This window comes from Rhamphochromis longiceps, linkage group LG7, assembly GCF_057381845.1.
Source record: "Rhamphochromis longiceps isolate RC_006_pf linkage group LG7, R_longiceps_female_GT1.1, whole genome shotgun sequence".
Classification (NCBI taxonomy): Eukaryota; Metazoa; Chordata; class Actinopteri; order Cichliformes; family Cichlidae; genus Rhamphochromis; species Rhamphochromis longiceps.
In genome coordinates, this window is record NC_140563.1 from 6,546,090 (window position 1) to 6,558,796 (window position 12,707).

Consider the following 12,707-nt stretch of genomic DNA (forward strand, 5'->3'; position numbering starts at 1 on the left):
ACATCTTTCTTCTGACATATCAGTCAATGTTTTTTCGTTTCTAGCACAAAAACATGAACAGATAAAGAAATTTCTCTAACATTTATTACGTCCAGTTATTCATGAGTCCCTGAGCGCACTCTGCTCAAAAGAGCTGGTTGTTCTGTTTCTGCATACAGACGTGTGCTGCCAACAGGGAATTTGTAGAGTCCCATCTGGTGGATAAACTATGGAAGATCACCAGTAATATGACGACTGAATTGTGTTTTTCCCCATATTTTTTTTTTTTTTACTTTTTACTTGTTCATTTATCAGATTTTGTAAAGGCCAATACTGATGTATCAGCTAATACATAATACCGTTTGGGCTCTATAGACACAGTCAGTTATATGGTTGACTTAACTAGTGCAACAATGTACACGATAACTTTAGTGAAATCAAAAAAAAAAATCTTCACATCTAAAAATATTTATACTGAAAAAAATAATGCATAAAAAAGTCTTTAACTGTCAATGTTGTTTTCCACTCTAGATCTCCACTCTAGATATATCCATGCTTAACCTTTTGGCCCTGCCACAGTGATGTTACCAAAGTTCAAATCTGAATATGAGAATGTGCTCAGCAAAAAATGTTTGCAAAACAAGTTCCGTTTGTCAGGGAGTGGTTCCTTTTCCTTTTACAACAGTATTTATTGTGTAAGTAGAGACATTCTGAAATGTGAACAGAAAAAGATCATCTCATTCAGCATATTACATGGTGGTAGATACTGCAAAATCCAATCCGACCAGTACAATGTGCTCTAAACAAGAAAAGATAACCTCATTCATTCATTCATTCATTCATTATGTATCTTAAGGCTACGGAATCTCTTTATCTACTTTTGATCAAATTGGAGTGCTAAAAACCACAATGGCCTACTGTGTAAGCACATTTAGCGCATGGAAAAACTCGTCATGTAACCAATAGGGGTCAAAAAGGATTGTTCTGTAGAGTGAATAAAGGTCTATGGACTCTACATCAGATTTATTAAACTACATATTTGACAGATGTCATTTGATTAAGCAAAACAAACGAACAAAAAAACAAAAGCATGAAAGTGACACTCACGGTCCTGATGTGACTGGTTTTGGTGCAGAAGGTGGAGAGGGAGCAGAAGAGGTCACAACCGAGGTAGCAACTGCTTTTGTAGCAGGTGTAGCTTCAGATGGAGGTGCAGCATCTGAAGAGGGGATCTCTACTTGTTTCCAGTCCTGCCCTTCCTCCACCATGAGAGCAATGAGAGTGCCAAGGCGCACGTTGCGACTACCCTCTTCCATCTGTAGAGAGAGGGAGGTGTACTAATAAAATTGGTTCAATAATTTCATAATTACAGCGGAGACTGCTAGAACACAGGTGAAGGGCTATTTTGAAATAGATAAAGGGGAAGGTGAAAGTGGGAAAGTGACATTCATCACTCAACCTGTGGTAACTGAACAGATGAACCTGCCAGGAATTATCAGAGGATCCCTTGAAAATGACGCCACTTTCTCAGTGACAACAACATCTACTGGAATAGGTTCGTCGAGGATGTGTCTTATGCTCTTCAAAGCTGTCAACCATTGATTTACCATGTTCTTATGAAGTAATCCAAATCCAGAGCAAGCTTTTTCCTACTCTCCCGCGCCTGTGTAAGGTGTTGTTCCTCACATATTGATCAGTCTAAATGAAAGGCCAAAGCTTAACATATTGTGCTCAACTACTGCATTGGATCTCATTTCAAACCATATGTCCTTATTGAGCTGCCCCTAAACATGTAGCACAATATGATAAGGAGGACAATCAGGAGGATGAAGAACTACCCATGTTGTTGTACTTAAATATCCAACAAAACCACGGGTAAGTTAAGGGAAAAAAAAATAAAAAAAATCTGACCAAATGCAAAAAAGAAAGATGAACAATAAATAGTCATTAAAGAAAATTAAAAATTATAATAATTAAATAATGCAATCTATGATCATAATGCCAACATTGTAAACATAATCCACCCCTCTCCTTTAGGCTTGCAAAATCAAAGTAGGATTAACAAAAAAAAGTAATATTAACTCACATCTACTAATCTGCCCCGTATGATAAAACATTAAAGTTTCATTTAAAACAAAGTTTTAAAGGAAAACATAATCCTTAAATGACAGGTTAAAAATGCATTTTATTTTTTTTGGCATTATATAAGTGTGCATTAAGCCTATGCGTGACTTATTCTTCATATTTAGTGACCCCACAGTGCCCTTGCTGGCCAGTGGGAGGTGAAAGATGAGGTAATATGTAAAGAGGTTTTCCAATAAATATGTTGTTCTGCAAATTTCCACAGATATTCATCTTCAATCATGAAAAGGATTTTTCCATGCAAACAAAAACACACAACTTACAATGTGTAGGCTAAATAAAAGAACATAATGTATCAAGACAGAAACACAAATTCATTCATTCATTCATTCATTTGGATAACCCTCCCAAAATTCTTGTGTGTGTAACAGATTGAAACTGTTCTAGGAAACACACCAGCAAGATTTGCAGTCTAGTACAACAGTTCTGTGGTAGTTGGCTATGGCTTGGTTAATGCTGTTTTGTAGCCAGTCCACCAACTCCCCTATGTCAACCAACAAAAATAATTTCTTAAGTGATAGTAAATGCTGCTTAATATTTCTTTCAATTTTACATTATGCAGAAGCACACAACCAGCACTGCTGATCGCATTCAAGCGCTAATAATCAGTAAGTGTTACAGTGTATCATGTGCACGCACACACATAAAATACTACCATTGCCAAAGCACTTAAGTGGATCTTTGAAGTAAAAATCACATGCCATGTTCACAGCAGGCATTATAGATATTTGCATAAACAGGTGCTTCGTGCACTGCGGTGGTGTGGCACTCAACACTGCCATCAAATAGTTACGGAACACCAAAACCTATGGGAAGTGCAAATTATGTTTCTAACCTCATCTACATAAAGTTAAGGTAACCGAAAAAAATCCATCTCCACTGGAAGCAAGTTAAATTCTAAATCTTTGCTGCTTTTATATCCTCATGTCATCTTTATGACCCACAAATCTCTGCAATCAAAGAAATACTGCTGTTGTGACTTATTAAAGAAATGGTATGGAAAGTTGCAGTGGTCAGGCGTGGACAGTTATTTTGTGGCTAATTTTTCTATTACACATATTTGGAGGCATACATATATTTTTTATTTCAGACCACATTTGGGAATAACCATATTTAATAAATCACTTTGTATAACTCATACGTCCCAGGTGGAAAATTTATTGCAATCTGCACCATTATTTGAAGCTTAAAGAGCCTGTCAGGTAAGTCATTTGAATCTAATGCGACTGTGACAGTTTCTACTAGTAGAGATTGCATAATTGCCACAGGGAGGTTTCCCACAGCTGTGAGAGTGCACTCACATGTATACGTTTTATCCCCAATATCACAAATCAAGTTTTATTATCCAGGCTATTTTTCTTCGTTTTAGTTACTTCTCTTTTGCATGGCACCTGTGTAAAAAACAAAGTAGGCTATCTGCGAAAAAAGTGAAGCACGTGGCAATAATGTCTACAGCTTACAATGGTGCAGCAATTTAGGATTTTGCAGACACTCACTATTCTTACTGCCCAGTGAAAGAAGGTATAAATTTTACATAGAGCCCTTAAGAGACCTCTCATGAAACCTTCAGCACGGCTAAAGATATTACAAAACCAGACCATTTATGAGGCTTAACGTTCAACATAATATTTTTATACAACAATACAAGCCCTTTGAGACTTTCAACAGCTTATTGACAATAATCTCAAAATAACAGTTGTTAGATGCTATACCTGTACAACGTTTTACATACGTTACCTGATAACAACCATTTCAGGTCTGTTTTTAAATTGTTATAGTCTATACTGGCATACACAGTGTACAGAAGAAGATGAACACAAAGCTCAGAAGGACCCTCTGATTATACAGTGTATGAGCAGTTTACTTGGAAAAGGAACACAAAAATAACAGAGAAAATGAGACAGTTTTGTTTAGTTAGTAAGGCAAGGTTTGCTCCTGATCAATAGAGCATGATAGATAATGTAAAAAGAGGATGGCAGTTATATCTTTGACTTATCAAACAGACTGACAGTCGAATTTAAGCTCTTTCACATAAAATCACACATGTGGAGGGGTGATAAATGACAAACTTGACAGGTTAGCGCTGCAGAATGTTTGGACATCCTTATCAATTCATTGATTCATGAATCTTCCTCTAAATCTTTCCTGCAATTTACTTTTGGTCTTAATCACCAACTAATCAACTTTTAAATACCATCTGTCACCTTTTAATTAATTTCTAGACAAGGCCTCTTTTATTTCAATTTGCTGAACACAGGGGACCAACATGAATTTATCTTCAAAAATATTTGTTAGTTCACGAGTCGATGGGTCATTGTACGCTTGACTAAGTTTAGGATTGAAGTGCGAGGGTCAGGGTAGAGCAAAGCAGTAAGTGCTTAATAAGATGCAGTAATCCACGGTGCTAGTGTTCAATATCATAACACGAGCAGGATCCATGACTGATGGCTGGAAATTGGTAGTGTGCCATAGCAGTACTTGACCCCCATAAATAAACCCTGTGGTGCACAAGTTTCATGTCTGCTTTAGTCTGTACAGGATTGCACCAGCTGCAGGTAATTATTGTAGTCTATATATTAGAAACCCACTGTGTGTTTGGAGAGCCACAATTACACTTCTAAGGTGTTAATGCACTCTGACCCTGACAAAGTGCCATATTGTTTTGGCACTTTAAGACCAAAACACAAAACTCTGAAATGGCGCCAAAGTCTGCTGGTTTTTCCAATACACATGTTCTTTGTCACAGACCGAGAGAACGAAAGCTTGGGGGCTTATCTAATGCAGACCATCATTCTCCTCCAGCTAAAGCCCCTACCCCCAATTCTTCGATGGTTGCTATGGAAACTACTTCATCCCCACAGTGGCTAAGACAAGGATGGAGTAAGTGAATGTGAAAAAGTGCAACCAAATGAAAACATAAATATATTTCTAACTAAAAAAAATTAGTGTATCGTATACTCTGAATTGTCAGTATATCTGTGTATATATTTGTGAGTACATCTGCTTGCGAGAACTGGCTGCATATTTGTTTTTGTTGTGGTTTCAAATACATTGCCTAATTGAACCCTCTTGCTCCCAGGCGTCATTACAACTTGAGCATGTCCAAAATTACATAGCCAGAGAACATGTTGTATAATAATTACATAAGGCACTCTTTATGACATGAAAGAATATTTTGGCTTTTGTGCATTTACAGGAACATACACAGAAAATACCCAACCACTATTCCTAATTTTTTTTTTTTTTTTTAAATTAAGGCAAATCTTGCTGAAATTATAAGGAAATTACCTCAGATTCCCCTTGCACAAATTCATTAAATCACAAATATGTATTAATAAAGCAATAGAGATAAAATATTTTCATCATTCTTAGAGAAAAAAAAAAACATGTGGTGTAGTACTGATGAAAGACAACTGATTGCTTGGTCTTTGACAGCCTATTAAAAATTCATACAGCTACCAGACTTGGGGGATGGAAAGAAAGAAATATTTGTCAGTAAAGTGTCTGTGAAGGTTCTCAGTCACCTTGTCAAAGCTTTGCTGTCACTGGAAAGAGGAAGCTATTTAACAAGCACAGCCAATTAGCAAAATCAATGAAGGAGCCTTGAAAGATGATGATATCCTGCGTTATTTAAATGATTCCGTAACATAACATTAAGAACTGCACACACATCTAAACACATCCTCAGACCTTCCACTTAATAACTTATCTAAGAAAAAAGTACCCAAGGCCCAAGGATGCCTGCTCTTTGTAAATAAATTCACATTTCTATTAATCTCTGTCAGAACAGCACCATGTGTGTTTTTGCTCACTCACCAATATCTTCGCCAAGACGCCGTCATCATTAGATTCCATGGTAACCACAGCCTTGTCAGTCTCAATCTCGCAAAGGGCATCACCTGCTGCAACTGCCTCACCTGAAGATGTAAACAAACACATCTGAGAACTTTCAGATAATAAATTAAAATAAATACTTGTTTGGTATTTCAACACCAAATTTTATATTTTCTGGGAGTGTTTCGGACCTTTGTGGAAGTGCAGCTTATTCATTCTATCATGAATGCATGAGTCACAATCATCAGTAGCACTTTGAATCGCACTTTATACACAAAGAGAACAAATTTGTTGCATAAAGAGTGAATCTTCTTATTGGCTGTGTGATAACAGGAAGTGGTAGGAACAGATAAGGTTTATAAAACGTAGTTCATTTTTGTGTTGCGCTATGGTTTCCTAAAGGCTGGGGCCTGAAAAAGGGTTACCCAAATTTGATATCTGGTCACATTTTAATCAGCTGTGAGATGATAGATAATATGGCAATGTAGCAAATTTTGAAAACAGGATGCCTAAAAAAATATTTTGCAAAATTGCAAATAATTTTCTAAATGTATAGGATTTATTACAGGTAGGATGAGGTGTAGGAAGAAAAAAAACAAAACAAAAACAAAACAGGGTAGGTTAAGGTGGAAAGAAATGGGGGAAAGGTTGGAAGAGCAGAGGGAGTATTGATTTTGGAAGCCCCTGAGAGTTAATGCAGATTGGATTGGTATGAGGTTTTAACACCACATGACCCCTGGGGTGAGGTGCAATGTGTAGAGATAAAGATTAAAAAAGGTGACCCTGGACATTTTCACCTTTGCTCTACTCGAGTGCAATGGACATGATGACAAAACTAGCCTTGTGCCTTGCTGAAGAATTCATCTACCACCATTCAAGTTTCAGCATGTTTTTTTTCAGGACATTATGATGTCATAGTCAATGTGACCTTTTAAATATAAATGTAATCGCCTAATCATTTACCCTCTTAAACACTGTGTACTGTCATAATTGGGACTTTATTCTAGGAGTTATGAACAGAGTGAGTGTGATCCTCAATCATCAAAATCTAATTAGTTGATCTGTCTAATCAAGCAAACATCTATGCCAAGTCCACCGAAATTTAAACCTTTTCACTGGCTACAATGGTATATAGAAAGATAAGCTTAAAATCTATTAACAACAACCAGGACTGTCAGTGATGCAGAGGCAACAAAGTACACAAATCCAGCTTATCCAATTTCTCAAATTTATATAGGTTTAGTGTAGCATGGTGCTGCACTGGTTAGCACTGTTTTGAATGGCTGGCTTTGAATCCTTCAAAATCCAAATATTGACTTTCAAGCTTGTTAGAATTGTACAAATATAGCACACCTCATATAGAGTTTTTGGAGACGTCTACATCACTGTTATTTCTGCACACTACTGTAAACAATATAGTAGACACGGTTTTAATGTTGTGGCTCACTTAAGAATACCTGTAAAAATAAATTCCCCTAAATTGAATCTTCTCACTACTGTTTCAATGTTTTGCTGAAAAAAAAAAAAAATGATAAAGGATTCATTTGACCCTTTCAGGTGGATCCTGTTCAAATACCAGTTCAAGCAGCAGTTGATTAATTGAACATATTATCTTATGCAAATTGAGTGCTTTTAATCAGTCTCCCATAAACTCATTTTTAAAAAGCAAGAAAGTAGTAGTGTAGATATATTTTTCTCAAATAATTCATCTGTTTTTTCCCCACCTTTCTCACTCACTCACACACAAACAAACTCAAATCTAACCTCAAGTCACAGCACATAGCAACACAGCAGAGAAGCCAATCAGAATTCAGCATCTGGCCTCTTGATATATGAGTGTGCGACTAAGGATCCTGGCTATGCAGAGTTGCTAAACAGTGACTGATAATGACTGCCATGGTCCTTGAGCCAATTAGCCACCAGAGGCCCTCAGGTGACCCATTTCTCAGGCCTCTCTCTGTTACTTTAAGAACTGGAAACCAACTGAGCACTACAGGGGAGGATATTACAAGTACAAGAAAAGTGAAGCATCTATCCCTTTGGATAACATATTAAAACGCAAAGAGGTTTAAAATCTGACAAAGAAGCTCAGTACAAATGTGTGATGAGTGTCTGTTAAATTTTCTAATAAAGTCTTCTGTCAACGTGCTTTCTTTACCTTCCTTCTTCAGCCATTTGACTATGTTTCCCTCTTCCATGGTAGGAGAGAGTGCGGGCATCTGCACTTTGAGTGGACTGACGCCTAGAGGAGAGAAAGAAAATAACATATGATTTTCGACGGCACATAATGTCAAGGGTTTCATTAGGTTTAAATTTAAAACAAAAATCCCCCCTTTCTTTCAGAATAGGAAAAAAATTAGCCCTTCCAGTAAGGTTTTGCAATTTCATCTAAAATATTTGAATGTCAAAATGCATCAAGTAACATGCTCAGAAGTAGCACTGAATAGTTCGAATAAAGCCCTTGGGGGTCCGTATGTTCAACTTGCAGCAGAGCACAAGAGACAGCGGTACCATGAAAATGTTGCCATGTCACTTATACAACTGTGCTCCTGGATGACACCACACCAGAAGATGCAAAGGCATTTGTATCATTGTGGTCCCCAACTGTCACCATCTGTAGTCACACAGAAGGCCAGAGTTCACACTAGAGCTTCAGGCTGCCAGAAGAAAACATAAATCCAAGATAACAGCTTTACTACATATGGTAGTAAAGCTGAAAGCAACAAAAATAAGGTTTAGAGCTCAAACACGGTACAACTTAAAATGAATAGCCCTTTGTTTTACACATTCTTTATGTTTACTGAACAACACACATATTACAGTCATTTATAATAGAATTTTTAATGCATGATACATATTTTAAAAAAGTTTCTGTTAGCAGTAAACAACATTAACCCAAACAGGTAAAAGAAAAAAAACTTAAAAAAACTTAAAAAAACTTAAAAAAAAAAAAAAAAAAAAGCCCTTTCCATTTGACGCCACACTTTAAATTAATCTTACATAATAAAAGTCAGGCAGCCAAGTTAGTCAGTTATATAACTATAAATCTATATACATTTAATTTAAAAGAGAAATGAAAAATGTAAATAATTTGGGGATTCAATTATTCAAATTCTTGGTGTGTTAGTTTTTATTTATTGTAACATGGCCTTTGTTTCATGTTGCATGGTCTCTGGCCAAACTGTGTGCTGCTGCCACCTGCTGTATGTTCAGCAGTGGTGCAAAACTTCAGTGTGTAAGTCAAAGGAGCTTGCAAAGAAAAGCGTCTGGACTTCTTTAAGTTACTTGAAGACGTTTCACCTCTCATCCGAGAAGCTTCTTCAGTTCTAAGGTCAAATGGTGGAGAGTCCCACATATAAGCCTAGTGGGAGTTTCCCCCCACAGAGGGACAAAAGGACCCCCTGATGATCCTCTAATCGCCTGAGCCAAGGTGTGAAACTGGGTGTGGGTCCCAATCAGCCAGAGTTTCGGGTGAGTTCATTGTGAAACCTGGCCCCACCTTATCATGCGAATTCCTGAGGTCAGTTGGCCCTGGATGAGAGTGGGCGTTAAGGCGTCTGGGAAGGGATCTCAAAACTGGATTATAGATGGCAGAGAGTTGGTGTCGTAAACCACCGCCTCTGTTCAAAGATGGTCGCTCACAGTGGACATAGATGGCTTCTTTCACTCCTCTTTCAAACCATCTGTCCTCTCTGTCCAAAATGTGAACATTGGCATCCTCGAAAGAGTGTCCTTTATCCTTAAGATGCAGATGGACTGCTGAGTCTTGTCCTGAGAACCTTCACAGACATATTCAGTGTGTAAGGAAGAGCTTGATGCACGCTCAATTATCCAGGTACGGTAAGTAAATCTCCAAAGGTTGATTCTATTCATCGGGACGTCCAGATGAACAGAATCAACCTTCAGAGATGTGTAAGGAAGAGTTGTGTATTTATATGGCATGCGTGTTGTTTCAGTACTCAAAAACAGAAAATCTGTCTGTTTACATTTTATCTTCTTCATGCTTAAAGTCCCAAAACATTTACTGGGCAGTTTTATTTCTGAATAAGATTCATTGACAAAGAATGACATCTGTGTAACTTTTCAAATTCATATACTCACACTGGATTTGGGACTGAACATTTTATTTTAATTACTGACATGTTTACATGTCACAACGGAAAAAAAAAAAATTAAGCGCAGGAATCATGGGCATATGGGCATATCATGGGCACAACAAGTTCCACCAGAACAGCTTCAGTGCATCTCTTCAAATCTGCAAATAGTGAAGTACCAGTGCCCTAAAGCGCCATCATCCTGGAGGAGCTAGTTTAAGGTTTCTCAATAAGATCCCTTTAAATAAAGTTCTGATTAGGGCTGCACGATTTTGCATAAAATGAGAATCACGATTTTTTGGCTTAGAATTGAGATCACGATTCTCTCACGATTTTCTTTTCCAGTATAAATATTTAATTGCACTTATTAACTGCACATCGACTTCGTAACAGTTGAGACTGAACATAAAAACAATAAATAAACATAAAAACAAGAAATGTCTCACGTTTTGTTGTTGCCGCAAAATGTTGTACTGCTTGAAATTCCGTCTCCACCGTTGCTCGACACTGCGTGTATAGAGCAGGTAGTGCAACAATAGAAAAATAGTTGCAGGACGGCACTGTGTAGCGTTTGTCTAGGGTGTTGATCATTTTCCTAAATCCCTCGTTTTGCACAGTGTTGATGGGAGCCATATCTTTGGTCAGGTGATAAGTGATAGCCTCCGTAATTTCTTTGAGTTCGATGTGTATAGGAAAGCGCTGTATAAGGTTCCCGTCATTGGTGTTTGGGTGGTTGACCGGAACGGATTTTCTCCTGTCACTTTCTCGTCATCCCTGACGTGCTCTCAGTTGTTTTTTCCCTGCTAATTTTAGCATCACACGGCACGGCTTCTGTATCACGTGGTATAAGGCTCCGCCCTTGTCATTTGTTGAGCAGGAAGAGTGAGCGCTTGTTTTCATGCAGAGTACGTCCCGGATCAAAATGCGGTACAATCGTCGTCGTCTTATTTTTTTTATTTATTTATTTATTTTTTTAAATCGTTGTCATTTGGAAATGAGATCGCACATAAGTATGAATCGAGATCACGATTTTCTAACGATTAATCGTGCAGCCCTAGTTCTGATACACCGCATTTACACTCTTGGAACTTTTTGGAGCCCTCTTTTGTCACACCAACCGTCTGCATCTTCTCCTTCACTACATCCTCTGTGGTCTTTCCTCTTTTCCTCCTGCCAAGCAGCTCCATATTCAAGACCTTTTGCCGAACATATCCATGATTCTTTCTTTGAACATATCCAAACCCTCTCAGTCTCGCCTCTTTAACTTAAAGCGCTCAATCTGGGCTCTGATATACTGAGTGTTAATCTTGTCCATTCTTTGCACTCCCAATGGAAATCTTAGCATCTCCAAATCTGCTTCCTGTCTTTTAGTCAGTGTCACTGTCTCCAGACCTTAAATCACAGCAGGTCTGGCTGCCATCATGTAAACCTTGCCTTTCACTCTTTCTACTATCACGTCTGACACTCAACTCCACCCTGCCCACACTCTCTTCACCTCTCTTATACACTGTTCATTGCTTTTGTTGTTTGACCTACGTGTTTAAACTCATCTACTATCACTCTTTCTCCTCCTTGCCGCTTCAGTGTTAGCACTTTTTGGAGCTAATACTCTTTTTTTTTTTTTTAACATTTAATGATTCTGCTACAAATGTGACAGCTTTGATGACGCAAGTTCGTTTACAGGGAGAGAAACCAGACTGGTTGGAGACATGCAAGATAATCCAAGTGATTTAGAAAGCGGCATTAGCAGCTTTCCATACCGTTAACTGCAAAAAATAACCATTACATTTTTCGCTTAACACTCATGCCAACCCTCTGATTTACCAACACTCCTACTATTTGTCATGCCCTGACAAAACGAGAGCAAAGTAACGTTGCACCATTAAAGGGTAGTGACGATTGCAAATGCCAGCGATTGTCAGCACAGAAAGGGCAACAGCCATTTACCTGGTAAACTGTCAACACTTACCGAGTACCCATGGCGACTGAAAGAAGTGTCTGACTTGGTCTTGCCATTGGTGTGTCGACCTTAAACATTTATTAAAATTATTCAGTCTGAGGCCAAATAACATTCCCTGACGACCCAAACGCAAGGAGGCCGCCATGTTATCGTCCTCCGTCGGCAAGACGTGTCCATACAGATGCCTGACGACAAAAAAGGAGGGGGTGGGGTGAAGAAGGACAGAGCCGTTTTCTGCCATAAAATCCGTATTTTTAAAAGAAAAACATGAAGCACAGAAAAATCTTTAAACGCAAACACTGGACTAATGAAAAAAAAAGTTTACCCCGGTGACAAATGTATTATAAGCTCGTGTAGACATTAACGATCAGGCAACAAGAGTCTTACCTACATTGGTCCTTCAAGTGCCTTTACAATGTAGTTCTGTCGCTTTTAAATAGACTCAGTGAACTACTGCCCTCTGCTGTGAAGGTACTTTGTTTTTTTTTTTTTGTTTTTTTTTTTCTTTTATTAGTAATATAAACATACAAACAAAATGCACCATATATTACAGATTCAGAGAATAAACATTTCTTACATATTAGCAACTTTCATATATAGTGAAAATAAAATATAAAGATGGGGTCACATAAATTAACAGATTATTAACTCACTAAATCAAAATCTTCTACAAAGGAAACAAAAAAAGCAGCCTTTTT

At 37.8% G+C, this 12,707-nt stretch overlaps 1 protein-coding gene across 1 annotated transcript in view; it reads right to left on the reverse strand.

Annotated features, from left to right (window-relative positions):
• The window catches only part of pdhx (pyruvate dehydrogenase complex component X), a 33,403-nt gene extending 21,219 nt beyond the window's left edge, over positions 1-12,184 (reverse strand). The window contains exons 1-4 of the mRNA XM_085411832.1: positions 12,019-12,184; positions 8,114-8,197; positions 5,938-6,038; positions 1,087-1,295 (exon numbers count right to left, since the gene is read on the reverse strand). Of these exons, the coding sequence (XP_085267958.1) occupies positions 1,087-1,295; positions 5,938-6,038; positions 8,114-8,197; positions 12,019-12,154 (530 nt within the window). The 5' untranslated portion in view covers positions 12,155-12,184. The remainder of the gene's footprint in view (positions 1-1,086; positions 1,296-5,937; positions 6,039-8,113; positions 8,198-12,018) is intronic.
• Between the last annotated feature and the right edge of the window lie 523 nt (positions 12,185-12,707).